Source organism: Aspergillus tanneri (assembly GCF_003426965.1).
Source record: "Aspergillus tanneri strain NIH1004 chromosome Unknown AapTan_8_pilon_pilon_pilon, whole genome shotgun sequence".
NCBI classification, from domain to species: Eukaryota; Fungi; Ascomycota; class Eurotiomycetes; order Eurotiales; family Aspergillaceae; genus Aspergillus; species Aspergillus tanneri.
This window is the reverse complement of record NW_022984635.1, coordinates 2,812,536-2,832,827: the sequence shown is the minus strand read 5'-3', so window position 1 is coordinate 2,832,827 and position 20,292 is coordinate 2,812,536. Positions and strand designations below refer to the sequence as shown.

The 20,292-nt window shown below is 38.0% G+C and overlaps 3 protein-coding genes across 3 annotated transcripts; 1 reads left to right on the top strand and 2 right to left on the bottom strand.

Moving 5' to 3' along the window:
• Positions 1 to 4,472: 4,472 nt before the first annotated feature.
• ATNIH1004_011517 (uncharacterized protein) lies at positions 4,473 to 5,070 on the top strand (the record flags this gene model as incomplete). The annotated part of the gene is made up of 3 exons (XM_033576079.1): positions 4,473 to 4,492; positions 4,543 to 4,670; positions 4,724 to 5,070. 3 exons carry the CDS (start codon positions 4,473 to 4,475, stop codon positions 5,068 to 5,070), a joined length of 495 nt encoding a protein of 164 aa, XP_033421934.1.
• A 1,450-nt stretch (positions 5,071 to 6,520) lies between these two features.
• ATNIH1004_011516 (uncharacterized protein) lies at positions 6,521 to 8,416 on the bottom strand (the record flags this gene model as incomplete). Its single annotated transcript, XM_033576078.1, has 8 exons — positions 6,521 to 7,169; positions 7,237 to 7,423; positions 7,481 to 7,620; positions 7,680 to 7,788; positions 7,846 to 7,946; positions 8,045 to 8,222; positions 8,280 to 8,345; positions 8,404 to 8,416. The coding sequence occupies 8 exons, from the start codon at positions 8,414 to 8,416 to the stop codon at positions 6,521 to 6,523; spliced, it is 1,443 nt and encodes a 480-aa protein (XP_033421933.1).
• Positions 8,417 to 12,690: 4,274 nt separating this feature from the next.
• On the bottom strand, positions 12,691 to 13,969 carry ATNIH1004_011515 (uncharacterized protein; the record flags this gene model as incomplete). Its single annotated transcript, XM_033576077.1, has 6 exons — positions 12,691 to 12,761; positions 12,812 to 12,899; positions 12,950 to 12,976; positions 13,576 to 13,618; positions 13,672 to 13,717; positions 13,888 to 13,969. 6 exons carry the CDS (start codon positions 13,967 to 13,969, stop codon positions 12,691 to 12,693), a joined length of 357 nt encoding a protein of 118 aa, XP_033421932.1.
• Between the last annotated feature and the right edge of the window lie 6,323 nt (positions 13,970 to 20,292).

The following is a 20,292-nucleotide window of genomic DNA, read 5'->3' as shown; positions in this document are numbered from 1 at the left end:
GTGCGAGTTCTCAGGCTATGCTATAGGGAACTGAATCTACAAACAGAGAACGGGAACAGCAATATCAACATAAGTCTAGTTTGTAGGATCTCTAGTATGTGCAAGAAACATTTTCGAGCTGAGAGTTAGTGTCTCGATAGTTTATATTGCATGGTGATCCTGGTGCTGGGAGAAGGCGCGTTGATCCTTCCAATAGCTGCGGCTGTCTATGATGATTTGGCATTTATCGCCCCCTCTCTGTACTGTTGGCTACCTGCATTCTAAGTTCCGTCTGCCTCATTTGCATTCCGCTGAGTGGGATAATCAATCATTTTGTGGAAAATGCACCAGCATAGTGTCATGTCTTATTTGTTTTCAGGTTAGTATTGGAGTCTGAAAAGAGATACCGGTTTGCAAGACATTTATCTTTTCTGCTTTTCTCTCGTTTGTATTGTTTTCAGTTGCGGTTCACTTACAGGCGGCGTCTATTTTATGGGAATCATTTCCTGGGCGACCTTGGCACCTCTCGCCGTATGGTATGCGATATTTTTGATTGTATCTTTGCCTTTCCCACAGGACTTTATTTAATATCGTCCCATGTCGTCTCATAACTTTTGGTATAGGATTTCTACATGCTTATTTTATATCCCTAAGTCCTTCACAGCTAATAGACCCTGTAAACAGCAATAAACATCCCTTTATTATAATACTTTTTGCTGGAGGTTGTGAACAAGTATCCGAAGAATTCTTCCTCAATTTCTGCAGAGTTAAGACTCATTGTGTGGGTACCCATACGTAAGTGACTGGCAATCGCTTTGCAAAGGCTTGGTTTTTCCGTACTTTATCGCCCATGGAAGAGGTAACCTTGTCGATATGGAGTGCCGCCACTCGTATACCTCGCGCGGCGCATTCCTAGGTAGAGGAAGTCTTTGGTGTCGTAAAAGGTCACCGTGGAAATGCCCTAAGGGTGAGCAGCGCCTGTTGCCTGCATCACACTAGCCGGGCGCTGGGATGAGCTTGTCTGTCCCGAGCTCAGCTCGGGAGTGGTTGGTCCTAGAAATTCCCTAGTCAGGACTGGTTAGTCCTTAATGGGAGAAATGCAAAGCGAGCCCGCAGCCATCAACATGGTAGTGCCAATAGACTTGGAAGTATAAGTCAGGCTTTTCTAGTAATGATCATAAAAGGCTTCCGTCAAAACCGATATCATATTACTCTGTGGCCGTCTAATTTACGGGGTGCTTCGACACCGTCGAACAAATGCAGGTTAGAACGAGTTCTACTTGCTGCAACCGACAGCTTTAGTCATTTGGGGCGTAGTAAGTTCATTGCTGCCTATAATATTATGGATTAATTCGAGCGCAAGTTAGGCGCCCTTTTGACTACTAAGTCGGATAGATTGTTAATATGCCTTAAACGAGGACGTACTGTGGGGTATTGAGGTTGCGACCGTAAAGCTGTGACAGGTAATTTATACAACTTAGGTCTTTGTTTATATTACCAGTGTATATCTGTACCATATGTTGCAACCTATGAAGCCAGGAAAGTTCGGAATAATTCTTAAAATAGTTTAGTCTGACTTGGCCATTGAGTTCGAGAGGCAATGAGTGAGTACACATGGGAACACTGTTATCCGGACCCATATTATACCGCACACGAGCTGCCCGCAAATTTTCGCCTGTGAAATCTTGAGTTTTTGAGCTGTTTCGTGAGTTTGAATTGGTCAGGTTTTATGCCAAGATTTGTCTGATTGGTTCCAGATTTGCTCTAGCTGGGTACATACATCTTTTCGAACCTCCCATGGTTACATTTTACAAGGCTCTGACTCTCTCTCTCCTTCTCGCTTATCACTGGCGCAGGTGTACATAAATGCCCTGTTCTTGCTAGGTTTCCTTTCCTTCCTTCTTTCCTTCTCTCTTTAGCTTATCACCCATGTACACGCCTGTTTATTTGGATCAGCTGCGTTTGATCGATGATCCCGAGTGCGTAAAAGCTAGCTGGTTATCTTTTTTCTTGGCAGCAAGCGGTATTTTAGTGCAAAATCTACCCACCTAATAATCGAATCGCGCCTTCGACTGTTGTCTAACTGGCCGTGCACCTAATTAGCAGTCAAGATGGACAGAAACATATTTCGAGTTCTCGCAAACCTCCTCCTGATCCGATCTATTTTTACGAAGAAAAGTGTGGAAGGTGAGAAATAGAACCAACAGCCCGTTTCGCTCCCAAAGCATATTTCTTCGCTAACGCTAAAGGCTGTTACTAGGTCTATCTCTCCTTAGTCACCTCCTATATTTAACTACAATAGCTGCGCGTTATCTAAGTCTCAAATGTGGGTCAGGCTCGGTAGAACCTATTTCTACAACGCAAGAAGCTTTGTACCTCCTTTATATCCTGTCAGGCCTCTCTATTGTCATCCTGATAGGGCCCATTTTTTCGAGGACCAGAGAGTGTAAAAGGGCATGGAAAATGTCAATAATGTCAATCATAGCATCCCTGATAGGTGCTCCGATACTGAGTCTGTGTTTGGATAAATACACGTTCGAACACAATGTCATCCATATGGTATGTATATGGTATTGTGTGGACACATCTCATTGATACGTGTTTGACTCTCCGGGGATAACGGTTAACGATTGTAGTCATCCAACATCTGGTTTGCCTTCAGTAGTATTCTAGAATCAGTCTACTTGCTCCCCCAGGGTCTGCTACTCCGTGATATGACTGTAGCCACTGTTATCGACATGCCTTACCTTCTTGCTCTGGGTGTATTCCAGGCTCTTCGAGTTTTAAACTGGATTACGTCTTTCTCCACCGTCTCGCTGAGTGAATTCATCTTTCTGGTCCCTTTCGGTATCGTCCACCTTGGCCTATATATCGATTTAGCATGGGTATATCGATCACGGGAGCTAATCAACTTACCAAGTGGCCGCTTGTTGGATTCATATAATATCTGCAAAAGTGCACAAATTGTTTCTCCATTTGATGGACTCTATAGAAACAATACAGAGGAGAAACAATAGGACCAATGGGGTCATGTTAATAGGCCCAAGAGGTCAAAAGGGTTCCAGCCCTTTATACAGCTTAATTACCACCCCCCTGAACTTCATTGTCATTTTCATGGCAACTGCGTGCAGCAGCGTGCGTCACCAGGGAGAGAAAGGGAAAGTGCCCTGAAACGACCAAAGGGAGTGAAAGGGTTTATTTTCGCGTGCAAGGCGTGCCAAGGCAAATGTTCTTTTTGAAGTGCCATTACCCGAATCCGTCACCAAAATCTTGCCAAGCGTTCTGTCCATGTTTTTCATGCCCTTTGACGCTGATACCCCTCGGGCACTTGGGAGGAACATGCACGCATGTACCAAGCAGAGTACCAAAAGGGAATCAGCACAGAGTACCTTCAGGACGTGTTTGATTGAGGCAGTCCGGAACCTTCCAATCCCGGACAAGCCACCCAGCGACAGCGACATTAGCAGTATAGGAATCATGGAGAAGTACCTTGCGCGCGAGTACGGAAACCCCTAGGGGGGATTTTGAGATTGGCTATGTTAGTGTAGGGGTCGCGATACTAACGCGCCAGGGCGTTGTCTTTGTCTGGATCTTCCGCGATCAGTTGACGCTGCGCCTTGTGTATAACGAGGCTTACCATACACGACAGCAGATGATGGATTTTGTACACGAAGTTAAGACGGACCTGTTGAAACAATTAGCGGTGACAGAATAGAGGGACGCCTAGCCCGCTGAGCCTGGAATGACGATTGAATTAGTTGTTTACGATGTACATGTAGACACTTTCAAGTTGCCCACGTTATCTACATAAATTTATTATTTATATATTTCATGAATCACATGTCTGATACAGATCAAATATTGCATACTGGCACTAAACTGTGAAAAACAAAAAAAAAGAAAAGAAAAACTGTTGGGGTCATCGCTCCTCATCACCACTGGGAGTATAGTATCTCATCTGAGCCCAATTCTAGCGGTTGCGGCGAGAGTTCCGAATGACCACTTATATACACCCCAGTCAAGGCGAGAATAGTATCTAGCAATTGGAGCTCACCAGTTACACATAATCAGCAGATTCTAGCATAAAGGGGATTATACGAGGAAAGAAAAAAAAGTCACAAGATGGCAGGTCCCCATTTCATGATCTGAAAGACCCAGAGCTAGGTCTGAGCCCACAAGGTAACTGAGTTGATGCACAGAGAGCCTAAACGCCCTGCAAGCGCTGTTTAACCATGATCGAAGTTCCCTGAAAGCTGATTTGATGTGCGGCGTCTACCGCACCGACGAGGGAAAACCCTTCGTCCTGCCGGCAGTGAAACAGGTGCGATCAAGTGCTCAATCTAGAGAGCCGCGGCTTACTACCGTTGGCATTCTAGGCTAGGGAACTCCTATGTAATGATCCACGTGGGATCATGAGTACCCGCCATTCCATCTTGGAACCCAACGGTTTAGAGATCTGAGTTCCAGGCTGTTGTTTGGGGAAGAATCCAGTTATGTCAAGGACAAGCGGTATGTGAGCAGACCCTCCTGGAGGCTGGGCATTAACGAAGATTTTCATAATAGCATTGTCACCGTTCAGACTTTCGGCGGTAGTGGATCTTGTTACGTGTGTGCAGTGTTTCTGGATCGGTATTACGGCCCTTGGAAAAAGGGCGCTCTAAAGAGAGTATGCGTTCCCAAAGAAATTTGGAGTATGGTTCTCAGTCGTTCATTCAGGCCAATGGCAAATTTTAACCGTGACCAGCAAACCATCCCAATGTCTTCCGTTACTTGAATATTGCGGTCAGCAGTGTCCCTTACTACAGTCACAAATTTCAAGCGGTTGCTTTCGGCGAGCTGATAAACCTGCTGGACCACATACTAAACCAGTCCGTTGTCGTCCTCCAAGTGGCGGCCAATAACCCGACTGGATGCGATCTTTCTCAAGCCCAGTGGAATTTCCTAGTCGATGTCTTTCGCCAAAAAGGCCACTTCGCTTTCTTCGATGCAGCCTATCTAGGGTTGGCCTCTGGTAACCACGATAGGGACAGCGCAAACGGGGGCAATGCCAGTGTTCGGATCGACACTCATCGAGTCGATTCTTGGCTGTGAAAAACTTGCAAAGGAATGGAAGAGCCACCTGCAAACCATGGCTGAAGAGTTGAAAAGACGACGTCTTCCCCTTCGAACTTTGCTGAAGGAACTCAAAACTAGTGGAGATTGGTCGTTTTTCTCTACCCAAGCTGGGATGTTCTCGTGAGTCTTCTGATTGTCATCCTCAGTTGGGTGATGTACCGTCAACTCAGTTATGAGGCTTACCTGGCATTCTACCAGATACACTGGCTTAAGCTCGCGGCAGATTGACATGCTCCGAGAGAAGTCCCATGTTTATTGCAGGATACTGGCAGACTCTCTATAGCGCACGTTTCAAACAGGATAACTTACTTCTCTGTAGTGCGAGTCCCATTCTGAATGAGTATAGGGGCTAGAATACTTTCAATATCAGCTATGTAGCTCGGAGTATCGATGCCGTTGTTCGTCTATCCGTTTCCTGAGTCCCACTGATGATACACGGAAACAGTTTGGGGTATGATCGATTACCGCATTCTCCGGTGAGACGTCACGCATGTTTTGCAAATCGACGGTCAAGATATATGCTCTATGGAATTCGATGGTATCAGCAGTGATTCAGCAAAAGAGAGGAATAACAGGATTCTGATAACAGCTCTTTTATAATTAATGTACTGTGGCGGTATTATGCTTCATTCTGCCAGTTGGCATGTTCAACAGAAGACACCTGGCTCAACATGATAATATATGATGTGTTATAGCCACTATATTTCCTGGTTAATACAACGTACGGCTAGAAATTTATGTTCTCTGTTATAATATTTATATGTGTATTGAACATATAGCTAACCCATAAATCTATCTAGAGCTAATTACTTAATCATTGCTGTTTTCCCTCGAGATATCCTGTAGCGTTTTAGAGTTCTATCCAGACTACCACTGATCTAAGGGGTTACCTCTCCGCTGGATCGATGGCCTAGATTCTCGTCCCAGATCCTAGGTCTGGGAAATCGCTGTTGGTCTGAGAGGGGAACCTGGATGAATGGATCTGACACTGTAGCTACCGAGAGTTTTTTGCAGATAATCGTATCTAACTGTTGAACTATCCAGCAAATTACCAATTCTATACTTCCTTTGATTTTAAAAGCCCTTGGCATATGGGAGAGAATTCGTAGGATATGATTTATTTGTGGATGGGGCTGTTTGAAAATATTACTACGTTGGGCCTGAGCCTATCCTTCAAAATACTCGCCCAAGAGTGTATAAATTTAGTCAGAGACACAAGCCGGTTACCGTACCGACCACAGCACTTAATATGGCACCATCTGTGTGCGGCTCCGCTAATTCCTGTAGATAATCATTTCCATCATTGTAGAAAAGAAGGAGGACAGAAACAACCGCTCCCAGCTTCTACCCACCCCTACTGCCTACTGTAATGTAAAGCTCTTCCCTAATCCCTTACACGTTTGCAGAACCGCCCCCGTAACTCAACTCACAGAAGGGCGGTCTCCTCCCGATCGTGCTTTCCAAAGAATAACCGGAATAAAACCGTTGTCACAGCCATGACGCCCGCCAACGACGAATACATGATGACTAGATGAGGGTCCTTGGTGATGGGCGTAAACGCCATCGCCAGGCACGCCCCAACCCCAGCCGTGGCCATCCACACCGATTGAACCACCGATTTCATCGTCTTCGGGGCTTGATTGTGGGCATATTCTGTCCCCGTGGTGAAACAGAAGATTTCCGCAATCGCACCGAGAACATAGATCGGCGTTTGCAGGAACATCGAGATCTGATTGGGGATGTGGCCATGGCCCGACTCCGGGCACGCCAGGGGGTGATCGTAACAGGGACCCGAGGAATAGACCAATTTCTGTAGGATCGCGGTGTAGGCCATAGCGAGGGTGAGAAATAGGAATCCCACGACAATCCGGGCCATGGGGCCGAATCGGATCCTGCGCCGGGTCAAGAATGGGTATAGGCCCCTTGAGACCACCGGCGTCAGTAGAATGCTGGAGATGGGGTTGAGTGACTTGATAGTGTCGTTCGGAACCCCTGAGTTGACCATCTGCCCGGCCTGGGAAATGAGGTTATTGAAGGTTTGATTCAAGCATAACCAATGAATGGGGAAGAGGAGGCTGGAGGACGGTATCATGCCAGTTGTCCGTGCATTTAAATCAATGCCTACACGCTGGGGAGGCGTACAAAACACGGCATGCGAGCAATCCGCTTTTCAACTCGTCAATGAATGTATCGGTCCAGTACACCTGTCGGTGGTGCCTCTCTTGTTGCTTCTGTGGCTTGGCCCCGTCCATCTGGAATCCTTCGCGAATTCCACACATCATTGCTCTGCCAGCTTGTGGCAGTACGGAGCCACTCGGTGGGCGCCGGACTGATCGTGAGAACGGTTGGTATCTATATCTGTGGCGTCGGTGGAGGCGTCACTTACCAAACGTATGTCGCCACGCTAGCAGCGGTACAACCGACAGGGCCATCATGCACAAGGGCACCAGATATGCGACCCAGTATCCAACATACTTCTCAAGGACCGTGGTGATTAGGGCCGATAATCCACCGATATTCGCCATCCTAAACCCGAAGGTGTCAATAGCGCCTCGATTTCGAAGCAAGGCACGGGAAAGAAATACCAATAGTACACATTGTAGATGTATTGGATTGTGAGCTCTCGATCTGTGATGATCTTTCTTCCGTTCTTTCGCAACTTGACCTTTGGAGTTGTTTCGGTGTACTGCTCCGCTTTGCATAGTCAGCTCGAAGGGTTCGCAACTTCGGTACTTGCATCTTAAGACATACCTATAAATGGAGCGATCGAGGATCGTACGCCTCCCGAGCCCACAGCAATGAGCACAATGGCGGTAGCTAATCCACCTTCCGCAGCACCGGCTTGAATGGAGCTAGGAAAGGAGGTCCCGAACAAAATCGCTGAGCCGCAGAGTTGGATGCTGCCCATCATTAGCTTGACGAAATGGGAGCAATCTACCTAGGATCATACAGAGCGGAGGCCAGAATCGTTCTGTACCGACCCAGCCAGGTGTCGGCCACCACCGCTGCTGGGATGGTTGCGAGATAACCCCCGGCCATCATCGCGTTCACAATATTGGTCGCTGTCGCTTCGCGCAGGCCCAGTACGCCGGGAATCTTGCTGGAGTGAGCATGCTCGATGTAATTCTCTGCTAGATATTAGAATGCCTTGCCCGGCCATTGAGTGGACTGACTGCAAGACTCACGCAAAGGGCTGGTCGCCCCATACCAGACGAAGCGCTCAGCGGCTCCCACAAACGCGATCAGCCATACTGGGAAGGGTATGTCGTCTACCACTGGAAGCAGATTTTCTTCGTCACGCTCACTTACTACCGATTGACATTGCTGTGGTTCTCCCTTATTTTCATTAGATGTGACCACCGTCTGTCTTTCGATATCGTCTGATGTGCTCATGAGTCTGGCGGGCAACAGCGGGCGTCGCTATGCTTGATACTGATGGAAGGTAGAAATTGGATCGATAACGTCAGGTAGGGTCGGTAGCCATTTGATTAAGGGGGAAAAAATAGTAAAGAAGATAGTGGAAGCGGGTTAATAAGTAACTCGATTGGAGAAGGGAGGTGGAGGGCATGAACCCTACAGATTGCATTCATTCATTTCATTCCGACAATGCTCGGAATACAGGCCTTAGGATGCCTGAATAATCTAGGGTTCATCCCGAGCGGAGTAAATTTGCGATTGGGCACCCAGCTGAGCAGGACCCAAAATTGGGCTTGTAGCTCGGCGTGGTCTAAAAAAACCTCGGCGTGGGCTAAAATTCTGCCCCGAGACTCACCGCTCTTTTTAGACCACGCTGAGCTTATGCCAAGAATAAACTCATCATGGCCTAAATGATTAGTCAGTATTCTTAGGCCACGATGAGATTTTTAAAAGATTTTTAGACCACGCTGAGCATATGCACTAGGGCTTAATTACTATAATTAGTAAGGTGTAGCCCTAAGGATATTTTATACTATATAATACAGAGTATCCACTCTGCATATACTCTGTATAGGTTGACCAAACCACAACAATGGCTGGTACCGAAGTTCGGGAAAGAGTGGTAGAATGGATTAACAATATCCCAATCCAGGTATGTGTATATATGTTTATTATATACTAGGTATATACAAACCCTATACTAATATACCCAATTATCAGAACGAGGTGCAGGAATCTCATAGAGATAATTCTAGTAGTATAATCAGTACTAGGTCTACTCCGTCAGATCCGGAGATAATATACAGGAACAAGAATCTTTTACACTAATAGTAATAGGCCTACAGCGGGTTAGTGTATATCTAATATATGTATAATATATACTAAGTCTATATTAGGAAGCAGCTACTTTAGATAGTGTTGTCGTTGCGCGAAAATGCTAGTTATAAGATTAAGGTTAAAGAGATTTAAGAACATCTTTTAATACCTGAATATCCAGCAACAGCAGCAGAAGGTATTTTTTATTTTATTTATAACTGCAATCCATTTCCATCCTTAAGGAATCCAAATAATTTCTCTAAGAAAGAAATAAATAATATTTTTACACGGCTTATATTAAAGGTATATAGAGTATATATCTGTTTTATATTATATTAATACTTTAAATAGATTTAGTTTGCAAAAAACCATACAGGGGCTGCAAAGCTCGTTAAAATAGATCTTCTAAACAAGCTTAATAATAACAAATAACACAAGGCTTGGCATAGATCTTATATATATGGTTCAGTAAAGGCCTGTGAGCGGGTCTATAATTATATATTAAGTATATCACGGGCATATAACCAGGTTAATCTTGATTTACTTAATAAACAGCGCTTACGTTACGCCGAACCCTTTTATCCTCAAGTAATTGATTAACTAATTAAAAAAAAACTAAAGATGTCTTCTATGCTTTTATAAAATATTGGTGGCAGGATAAAGGTCCTTGTAAATATCAAGGTATCAAGACATGTGGTGAAACACCACTGGTAATATTTTATTAAAATCAGGTATGCTTTAGGTAATATACTGTATATATTAAGTATATACTAATTAACCCAGAATTATTTTCTTGGTTGCCCCAAGAATTTAGATATTGAACCTTGGTATTATGCTTATCCAGTTCGACAATTTGCTCAGATTAATAAAACTTATCTTCAAGTTCTTATAGAACATGGAACAGGCCCAAAAATAGAAGAATATGATTTTATTGCTTAGCTAATATCCCAAAGAAAATAGTGTAGTAAGTATATTTCTAGTTTTATATATTTATATACTAAGTATAGGATTAATCTAGCTTGAGTATATACTCACCATACCGTCAGGCTTTACATTCCAAAGTATAAGGTTAAATTTGACTTGTATATTCTAACATCCTGGCAACAGTTTCCTTTCTTAATTTTAATTTTTAATTAAATTATATTTATTTTCCACCACCTCCAACAATTACCTAAAGATATTGCAGATAAGGTGGTCAAATAATCTCCAGTATAATATCCTTACCTAACTAAGTAAGTATATTTACTTATATATATAGATATACTAAGTATCTACTTATTTAGGATAGTTTATAATCTCTCCACAGTTTACTAATATATATAATTAATTTGTCCCTTAAACTATTATTAATTAAAGTCTTAATATTTAAGATAAGTTAAGCTTTAATCTAAAAACAAAGACTTTAACTTATCCTGAAGGAACTAATATTCTGGTATAATAATAGCTACTCTTTTAGGTATATGCTTAGCTAATACTAGGGGTATTATATAAATATACTTACAATTAAAAAGGACAACCAGCAATGGATATATAATATCTATTTCTTTAATTTATAGTATTTTCTTATTATATGCTGTACATATGCTCAGGCGAAGGTGTTTATTAATATTAAGTATATTAAGATAAACCTCTTATTCAAAATGGTTAATAGCAAGACGAATATCTTCTTAATTTCTGGGTGGAATCTATATATGCAAAGTATGTATCTAGTATATTTTTTAATATTACTTACTAACTTGTAAATTACTAGGAATTAATACTTTTGTATATACTTTTTTTAATCTCGAAACACGCGATGCATATACTGTAATATTCTTAAAGCTATTTAAGATACTTGGAAATATGGCTCGCTTACCTATACAGTTTCCCTATATTCAACATGGTGAGAATAAGATCTGGACTATAACTATTAATATGTGTAAGAAGCAAGCACTAGGTATATAATAAATAAAATATATACCCAGTATTTGCACCCTGTTAAGTATATTAGGTCTTGGAGATTATTTGCATATGCTAGACACATCCCGAGAGTAGTCTAAGCACCTTCCCTATGTGATTATATTCTGCCAAACTTACTTAAAGTGTAATTTTCGCTTAAAGTATAAGGACCACCCTGCAGAGCACCTACTTAACAGCCTTTTAGAAGCACTGTTTAAACCTGATTTACTTAAGTATATAGACTACATATGCAATACATATCCTAAGACTAAATCCTGGCTAGAGGGAAAAAAACGGCCGTGGATCTTAAGTACACTGACCCTGGAATAATTAAAAATACAGATTAAACACTGGACATATGCTCGGAAACATACCGGAATTAGTAAAAATAGTTATTTTCAAGATAATTAAGGTGTTGGCTGGAAGCAGTCACTCCTGGCAGCTGTTTTAAAGTAAAGTATATCCAAGGTAGATACAGAGTATAGTTAATAATATACTAACTATATACTTAGATTACAAAGGTTTATATTTAAGGCCTTTACTTAGAATAAGATACAGATTAAGGAGGGTATTCCACCTTTATAAAAATCCAAACAAACGTTTAAAGGCACACTAAGATTATTTAAAAGCAAAGTATGTTAAACTAAAGGGCTGGAGCCTGTTTAATTTCTCTAGCTAATTACTATATTATCCCTATTACCCTTATTGTCCCTACTATCCCTATTGTCCCTTATTGTCCCTACTATCCCTATTGTCCCTTATTGTCCCTACTATCCCTATTGTCCCTACTGTCCCTATTATCCCTATTGTCCCTATTGCCCCTATGATTTAATATAAACAGTGTATATACTGTTTACATACCAGGCTAATACTATACATAGATCAACAGCAAAAAAAGGCAGCGAACCGCCGGCAGAAGAAGCTATACTTACCATGGAATCCAGGGAATCTATATAATACACCTTTTTAAAATACAGACAGGGTGGCCATACAGGACACTAATTCCCTATTAGTATCTAGCCTTAACACATGCTTGTCTTATACCAGGCATGTACCTGCAAGTTAACGAATATATTTACTTAGCACTGTACAGAGTATTGGTAAAGATAGCGTTATTAAAACCCCTGTTAAATTACCCACTGTGTATATGCCAAACATAGACCCTTTAGAAAAGTGTTTAAAGGAGCTTAAGGGACTTAAGCGACGAAGAGATATGGTTAAGCGAATTAAGGAGCTTAAGAAAGAGGTAGAGGGGGAAAGAAAAAAAAAAAAAAAAAACCCCTGCAAGTACAGAGCATACACCTAGTAGATATATAGTATATTAAAAAAGCTATTTTAATTTTTTAAATAATAGCTAGACTAGTATTTGCTTTACTTATTCCTAGACTCTATAATTTATTTCTAAAAACCAACTGTGTATATGCCTTACATAGTCTTTAGTATTAACTTAGCAGCATCCTTCTTAGCGCGCGCCAGCTGCTTCCGGCTACCAGTGGCTACAAGTTCTTAGTAAATACTTAGTATAAGGGGGATGTGCTATACTTACCCTTGTAACCCTTTTTTAGTGGAGCACGCTTGCGCTTGGGGGCAGACAGTGGGATAGGTGGCTTAAAAAATAGTAGGGGAGATTTGCACTGCATATACTTAGTATATTATAAAAAGCTTAGGTTCCAGGGGCACATACCTTGTAACCAGAGACCTTACCCAGCCTCTAGGAAATATTAGCATACGCAGGGAATATATAAAGTAAATACCCGGATTATATACAGGATAATAGAACTCAGTCCCAAACTGCTAAGCAAAGTTATTATCTTCCTGGCTAGTGGTTTTTAGTTATATACTATGTATATAATATAAATATGCTTTACTCACACCAGCTGCTTAAGGAAGTTATAGTAATCCTAAATAATACTATACATAGGACCCTTACTAGCATATATTAGCCCTACACCCAATATATATATATATATATGCGGAGGGGAGGATATACCTAGGCTTTTTTATATAACAGGCAGTTTTTTATTCTCTGCTAAGGATCCATTACTTTAAAGCGCTGTTAATTATTAGTATATACTTAAGAGAAGCTATGTATCCACTAACTTTTTACCTGTAATATACTTAGCCTGGGGAATATTAGTGCAGAAGGGATTAAAAGCTATAAATCCTTAGCATCTGCTAGACCTATACAAGGAATAGACAACTCACTGGCACCGGGATGGGCGTTCCGGATGTGGCGGTAAAGCTATAGAATAGGTAGTATATACTAACGATATGCTAAAAAACACGACCTATAGTAATTTAAGAACAAACAGGCTGGCTATATATTTGGTTGCCATTGACTGCGATGTCGCATCTGCAAGGTTGTTAGCCCATGCTTAGTATATGCCAGGCATGTTAATTACTTACACCATGCTATTAATACCTAATAGTCTTAAACCAGGAGTTGGGGCATCTGTAAATAATTAGCATATGCTGCACATCTGTGGGGGCCCTATATTCTTATTATCCGCGGTGGTCACAGGTGTGCGGGGGTCCGGGTGTGGGCGCTAAGTGGGGTTTAGGTTCGGGATAGAACCTGCATATGTTAAGCACATGTTGTGAATATATTAAGTAGATACTCACTATAAAAGTAACCGTAGTCGGGGTGGGGGTTCACCGCCCCCGCGACCTCTGGATTGTTAAAGTCTTTACACAAAAGCTGCATTCTCTGCATATTAATAGTATATGCTGAGAACAAGGCCCCTAAACAAGAACTAAAATTATTAGTGTATTCTGACATGCAAAAAAAAAGAAATTAGGTCACAGATTAGTAGTATATGCACTGGGTATACAGAAAAAAAAGGGTTACATAAATAGTTGTAATTATATACTCTGGGCATACAGAAAGGAAAGGGGAGAAGGAAAGGTTTTAAGTCTTCTAGTTAAGATATATACATAGTATATGCCAAGAAGGGACATGTGATACTTACTTAAAAAGGGGAGTTTAAAAAGAGAAGAAGAGAGAAAGAATAAAGAGAAAAAAATTAAGGTCTTCTAGTTCCAAAATAAAATGCAAACGCGGCCAACATTTTTATTACCCAATTTAGGTGTAGGATTATTCACAGTGTATTGCAAAATCTGCCTCTATTATTTAATATAGTAAATAGGTTGATTATATATATTAATAATGCAATGAATAATCGCACGCAGTTTAATGTTTTGAGCATATGCTCAGTATATGCACCGACCGGGGACTGATGCTAGGCCAAAAAGGTCAGCGTGGTCAAGCTATGCTGAAGGGATTTAACATGGTCTAAAAAGTACGGAAAATTTAATTTTAGACCACGCTGAGCCCATGCCAAGAAAAGACTCACCGTGGTCTAAAAAGGCGGTGGCGGAGGTGGCAGAATTTTAGCCCACGCCGAGGTTTTTTTAGACCACGGCGAGCTGGCACCCGCTTAAACGGGACCCAAAAACCTGTATTATATAATATTATTTATTAAATTTCCTAATTTAGCTAGTCTATATTTTTTATTTGTTTACCTTCTCATATATTAAAGCAAGATGTTTTGGTAGTTCAAAGATTTAATTCTATTAAGAATAATAAAAGATAATATATTCTTATTTCCCACCACCCCTATTTAGGACTCCTGATCCTGAAATTATTACAAATATACAAGCAGTAGCTAGTACTATATTAGAAGTTAATTGTATTCTTTACAATTTTCTAGCTGTAAGTTATTTTATTATATATTGCGCATATGCTGAACATATGTTATATTTTAGTAATAGAGATCCAATTCCGAAAGTTCTGTATACCAGGACTGTATTAATAAATATTAATTATTTGATGCTAGTTCTAGTCAGGATAATAAGGAAAATAAGAGTTCTCTAGGTTTTACTTCTGTATTAGATCTTAGCAACATAGATATCTCTGCAAATAGGACTAAAGTTAGTAGTAGTAGTAGAGATATTATAATTACTTACAAAGTCCAAGAATATTTTATACTTCTAGAGTATCCTAATATAAATAATAATAGTGTTCTATATATTATCCATGCCTTAAAAAATCCACTCTAAGATATAGAAAGTAATTTTTATATAATAAATTAAGTATTTACTTAACTTATATTATTTATATATTTTATATATATTTAACATATGCGCTAATATCCCTAGGTTTAATTTTTAACTAAATATTTTAAATCTACAAGGCAAATATATACAAAACTTCTGCAGAAAGATCCCAAAGATAAAGAATTAAGATTATAGTATTAATCTTATTAATATACAGGGATTTAATATTGCTATTAAGTCCACCATAATCTTATTATCTTATTACCAAGGTATAATTAGGTTAAACCAACACTATTTCTTAAGCTTTAGTCCCAGGCTGCGAAACCTGTATATAACACTATTAGCCAATTAATTAAGCAGTAAATAAGAGAGTATATTATTTCCCCCCTTTATTTAATATATAGTTAGCTTATAAATATAGGCTTTACTTTGGATTTTTTTATATATAGGACCTTAATAGGCCATGCTGTTATATAACTGGTAATCAGACATGCAGAGGACAAAAGCCAAGAGTATAGGTTTAGAATAGAGTTAGTATATATACTAATTATATATTAAATATATATTAACTATAATTAGGTTATTTTTATTAGTTACCCTAATAACTCACCTCATCAAACTTGGTATTATGCTTAGCCTGTGTCTAGGAGTTCTGCAAGGGTAGATATTAGATTGTTAAAACTTTTTTATAATAAAAATAAAATACAAGCAACAGGTTATAATACTAGAAATTGCTATTTTATCGAGCATTGCTTAGCTAAGTATTAATATTATAGTATATTAGGCTTTATATATGCTTAGTATATATAAATAATATACTAATAGTATATTAAACTTTATATATACTAATAGTATTGGTAAACTTACTAAAACTAAGTACTCTGTTAAGATTAATCTTTATATCCCTTACTTATAAAATTACTTTTTATTTTTTTTTATTATATTTTAAGGATCTTATTCGCATTTTCCGCCGCCACCAATAAAGCTATTATATAAGATTGGGAAAGAAATTGCTAATATAATTAATATATAGAATATTCTTAGGTTAACTATATATATATATTCTTTTATAAAAAGAAATATTATATTATTAACTATAATTTAGGTAAATTAATAGTTTCACCTATATTTACGAAAATCTTATATTAATATAGTAATTTTATATTATAATATATTTATAAAAGTTTATATATTAAGGATAAAGTAACTACTTTAATTTATAAGCAGAAACTACTATATTATCCACAAGGTATAAGTCTTGCTGGTGTGTGGTGTGAATATTAGTTTAATTTAACTAAGAATAATAATAAATAATAGATCCGCGAAGTCTATTTTTTTAATAAATATTAGGAGTATTATCTAATTATATGCTATATATATAAACAAGCTAAGCTTTTTTAAAATATATAATATCTTGAGATGGATCTTGCTTTTAAAATAGTTTAGGAAAAGACTAAGGTGTTTTTAATTTCTGCATGGAATAAGTATGCAAGAAGTATAGTTTTATCCTATTTTAAAAATATTATTTAAATATATTAAATATATACTAACTATATTAGGATTAAATACCTATATCTATGCTTTTATAAATCTTGAGACCCGTGTTGCCTATTAGATTCTTTTTAAAAAAATATTTAAGATTCTTGGAGATATTAGGCAGAAGCCTGTTTAATAGGTATATTAGCATGGTGGTAATAATTTATATAATAGTATTTATACTATTACTATAGACATATGTAAAAAGCAAGTACCTAGTATATAAATAATAAGCTAAATATATATTAATACTATACTAATAATATTCTTTATTTTTAGGGCTCGGAGACTACCTTGCTAGCCTAGATCCTTACTAGATATAGTCAGAGTATTTATAACATATATTAATTCTATACCAGATATATATTAAATAGGTATTTTAGAAAAGGTTTCCTGACTATAAAGCTACTATATCTATTAATTTAATTTAGAATGTAAATTCAAGGGCAGAAGTAATCTAAATTATAAATAATATTATAAAAAAATAGCCAGAGACCTAAAAGTGGTTTTAAAATAAGAAGGTTAATTAGATACTTGCTGGGATAACCTTTAAGGCTTTAAAAATTCCTATTAAATAGTGGACTAATGCTTTATATTATACTAGAATTAGCAAAAGCAGCTATTTTTAGGATAATAAGGCAGTTGGTTAAAAGCAGGTATTATTAACTATAATTCTTTGGTATATTCTTTAATATATTATATATATACAGCTAATATATACTTTCTAGATATAAAAGATATATTTAAGATATATAAAAAAAGAATAAACTTGTAGTATAAAAGGGTATCTACCCTACTTAGCGGTTTTATAACCCTATTTATTAGATTGCAAAATAATATTAAAAAAAGGGTAAATATTTCTATAAAATATATATTAAACATATGCTAAGTCTATATTAAATAAATATTATTATTATTTTATAAATTATTAAATTTAAAAGCCTTATCTCTCCTGGAATCTAGGCAACCCCTATAATACACTTGACCTAGTAATATAACCACCTAAGCTTCTAAAGACCCCTAATTCTGTTTTAGTGGCTACTTTAGAGGTGACTAATATAAGCTTGGTATATAATTAAACTATACCTAGAGTATAATTTAGTATACCTCGACAGAGAGATAATTTAGTTCTTATTAAATTATCTGGATTAGCGCCACAGGATAGTATATCTTAGCAATTTTATAGTAGTTAGGATCTATTTAATAAAAAAATATAATTATAGCTAGAAATTGCAGAACTTAAGCAAAAACAAAGGATTCAGGCCCTTTAAAAAAAAAAAAAAGAACTACTTCGCAGTATACAGTTTTAAGAGTTAGGAGTTAATTTTACTTAATAGAGACTATTAATATATACTGAATATATTAAATAATTATATTAAAAAATAGGGCAAACATGCTCGCACCTTAGGTAAATAAATAAGGTAAAAAGTAATATAATATGGGTTAAGGGCTAATAGGAATAATAGGGACAATAGGGATAATAGGGACAATAGAGACAACAGGGACAACAGGGATAACAGGGATAATAGGGATAATAGGGATATTAGCCTAAAAGATTAAACAGGCTTTAGCTATTTATATATATCCCTTTTTCGCTTAAGTCCCTCAAGCTTAATTAAATACTTTTTTAAAGGGCCTATGCTTGGCATATGCACAGAAGGTAGTCTGACTGTGTTTTAATTATATTATCCTCACCAACACTCTGTACAGTACTAGGTAGGTGTATATATGGTCTTGCGGGCACATGCCTAGTATAAAAGGAGAATGTGTTGAGGCTAGATACTAATAAAAAATATAAAGAGATAGAGCCTGTTTGGCCTCTCAGGCTAATATCCTTATTATCTTTATTATCCCTGTTATCCCTGTTGTCCCTGTTGTCCCTATTATCCCTATTGTCCCTATTATCCCTATTATTTCTATTGTCCCTATTGTCCCTATTGTCCCTATTGTCCCTTTTAGTCCTATTAGCCCTTAACCCATATCATATTACTTTTTACCTTATTTATTTACTGCTTATTTTCCTTTTCCTTTTTTCCCTTTTTTAACTATTCCTCTTTGGATATAACCTATCCTATAGGTTCTACTGGTTCAGCCCCTGACAATATGGCTAAGCGAATTAAAGAGCTTAAAAAAAAAGTAGAGGCAGAGAAAAAAAAAAAAAAGAACTCTAGTATATACAAAGTATATATCTAGTAGATATATAGTATATTAAAAAAAGCTATTTTAATTCCTTAGCTAAAAAATATTTAAAAATAGCTAAGCCATGTATATACTATACCTATTCCTAGACTTTATTTAAATATTTATAATTTATTCCTAAAACTATCCTGCAGATATAGCCTATACTCTATGTAGTTATAGGTACTAACTTTGCAGCAGACTTTTTGCCGCGTGCTGGCTGCTTTCTGCTACTAATAGCTACTAATTCTTAGTATATTCTTGGTATATTAGGGGAGGTACCAGACTTACCCTTAGGACCCTTCTTAGGGGCAGCATGTTTGCGCTTGGGTGTAGGTGAGGCAGTAAAGTTATTAAAAAATAATAAAGGGATTTTTCGCTGTATATGCTTAGAATATAATAAAAGGTTTAGAGAAATAACTTACCTTAAGACTAAAAACCTTATCCAGCTTCTAGGAAATGTTAGCATATGCAGGAGATATATAGAGTAAATATCTTATATTATATATAAGATAGTAGAACTCAGTTCTAAACTACTTAGCAAAGTTATTATCCTCCTGGCTATTAGTTCTTAGTATATTCTGCATGTATAAAAGATATGTTCTACTCACGCCAGCTGCTTAAGGAAGTTATAGTAATCCTGGATAATACCATGCATAGGACCCTTACTACTATATTTTAGCCCTATACCTAATATATATATATATATATATGCGAAGGACATACCCAGGTTTTTTAATATAACAGGCAGTTCTCCATCCTTTGTTAAGGACCCATTGCTTTAGAGCGCTGTGGATTATTAGAATAGCCTGTGATATACTATATATACACTAACTTTTTACCTGTAATACACTCGGCCTGGGGGATATTAGTGCGCGAAGGGTTAAGAGCTGGTATTATTAGCATATGCTCGACATATGCACGGAATAGATATACTGGCACTAGGATAGGTATTCTAGATATAGCAGCAGAGCTGTGAATTAATTAGCATATGCTAGATATTTGCTGAAAAAGAGAATCTACTATAATCTAAGAACCAAAAGACTGGCCACACATCTGGTTGCTGTTAACTGCAATGTTGCAGCTATAAAATTGTCAAGCCTATTCTAAGCATATACTACACGTGTGAATTACTTATACTATGCTATTAATACTAGACAGTTTCAAACCAGGAATTAAAGTATCTGTAAATCACTTAGTATATGCTGCGCATAAGCTATAAATCCTATATCCTTGTTGTCTGCTGTGGTCACGGGG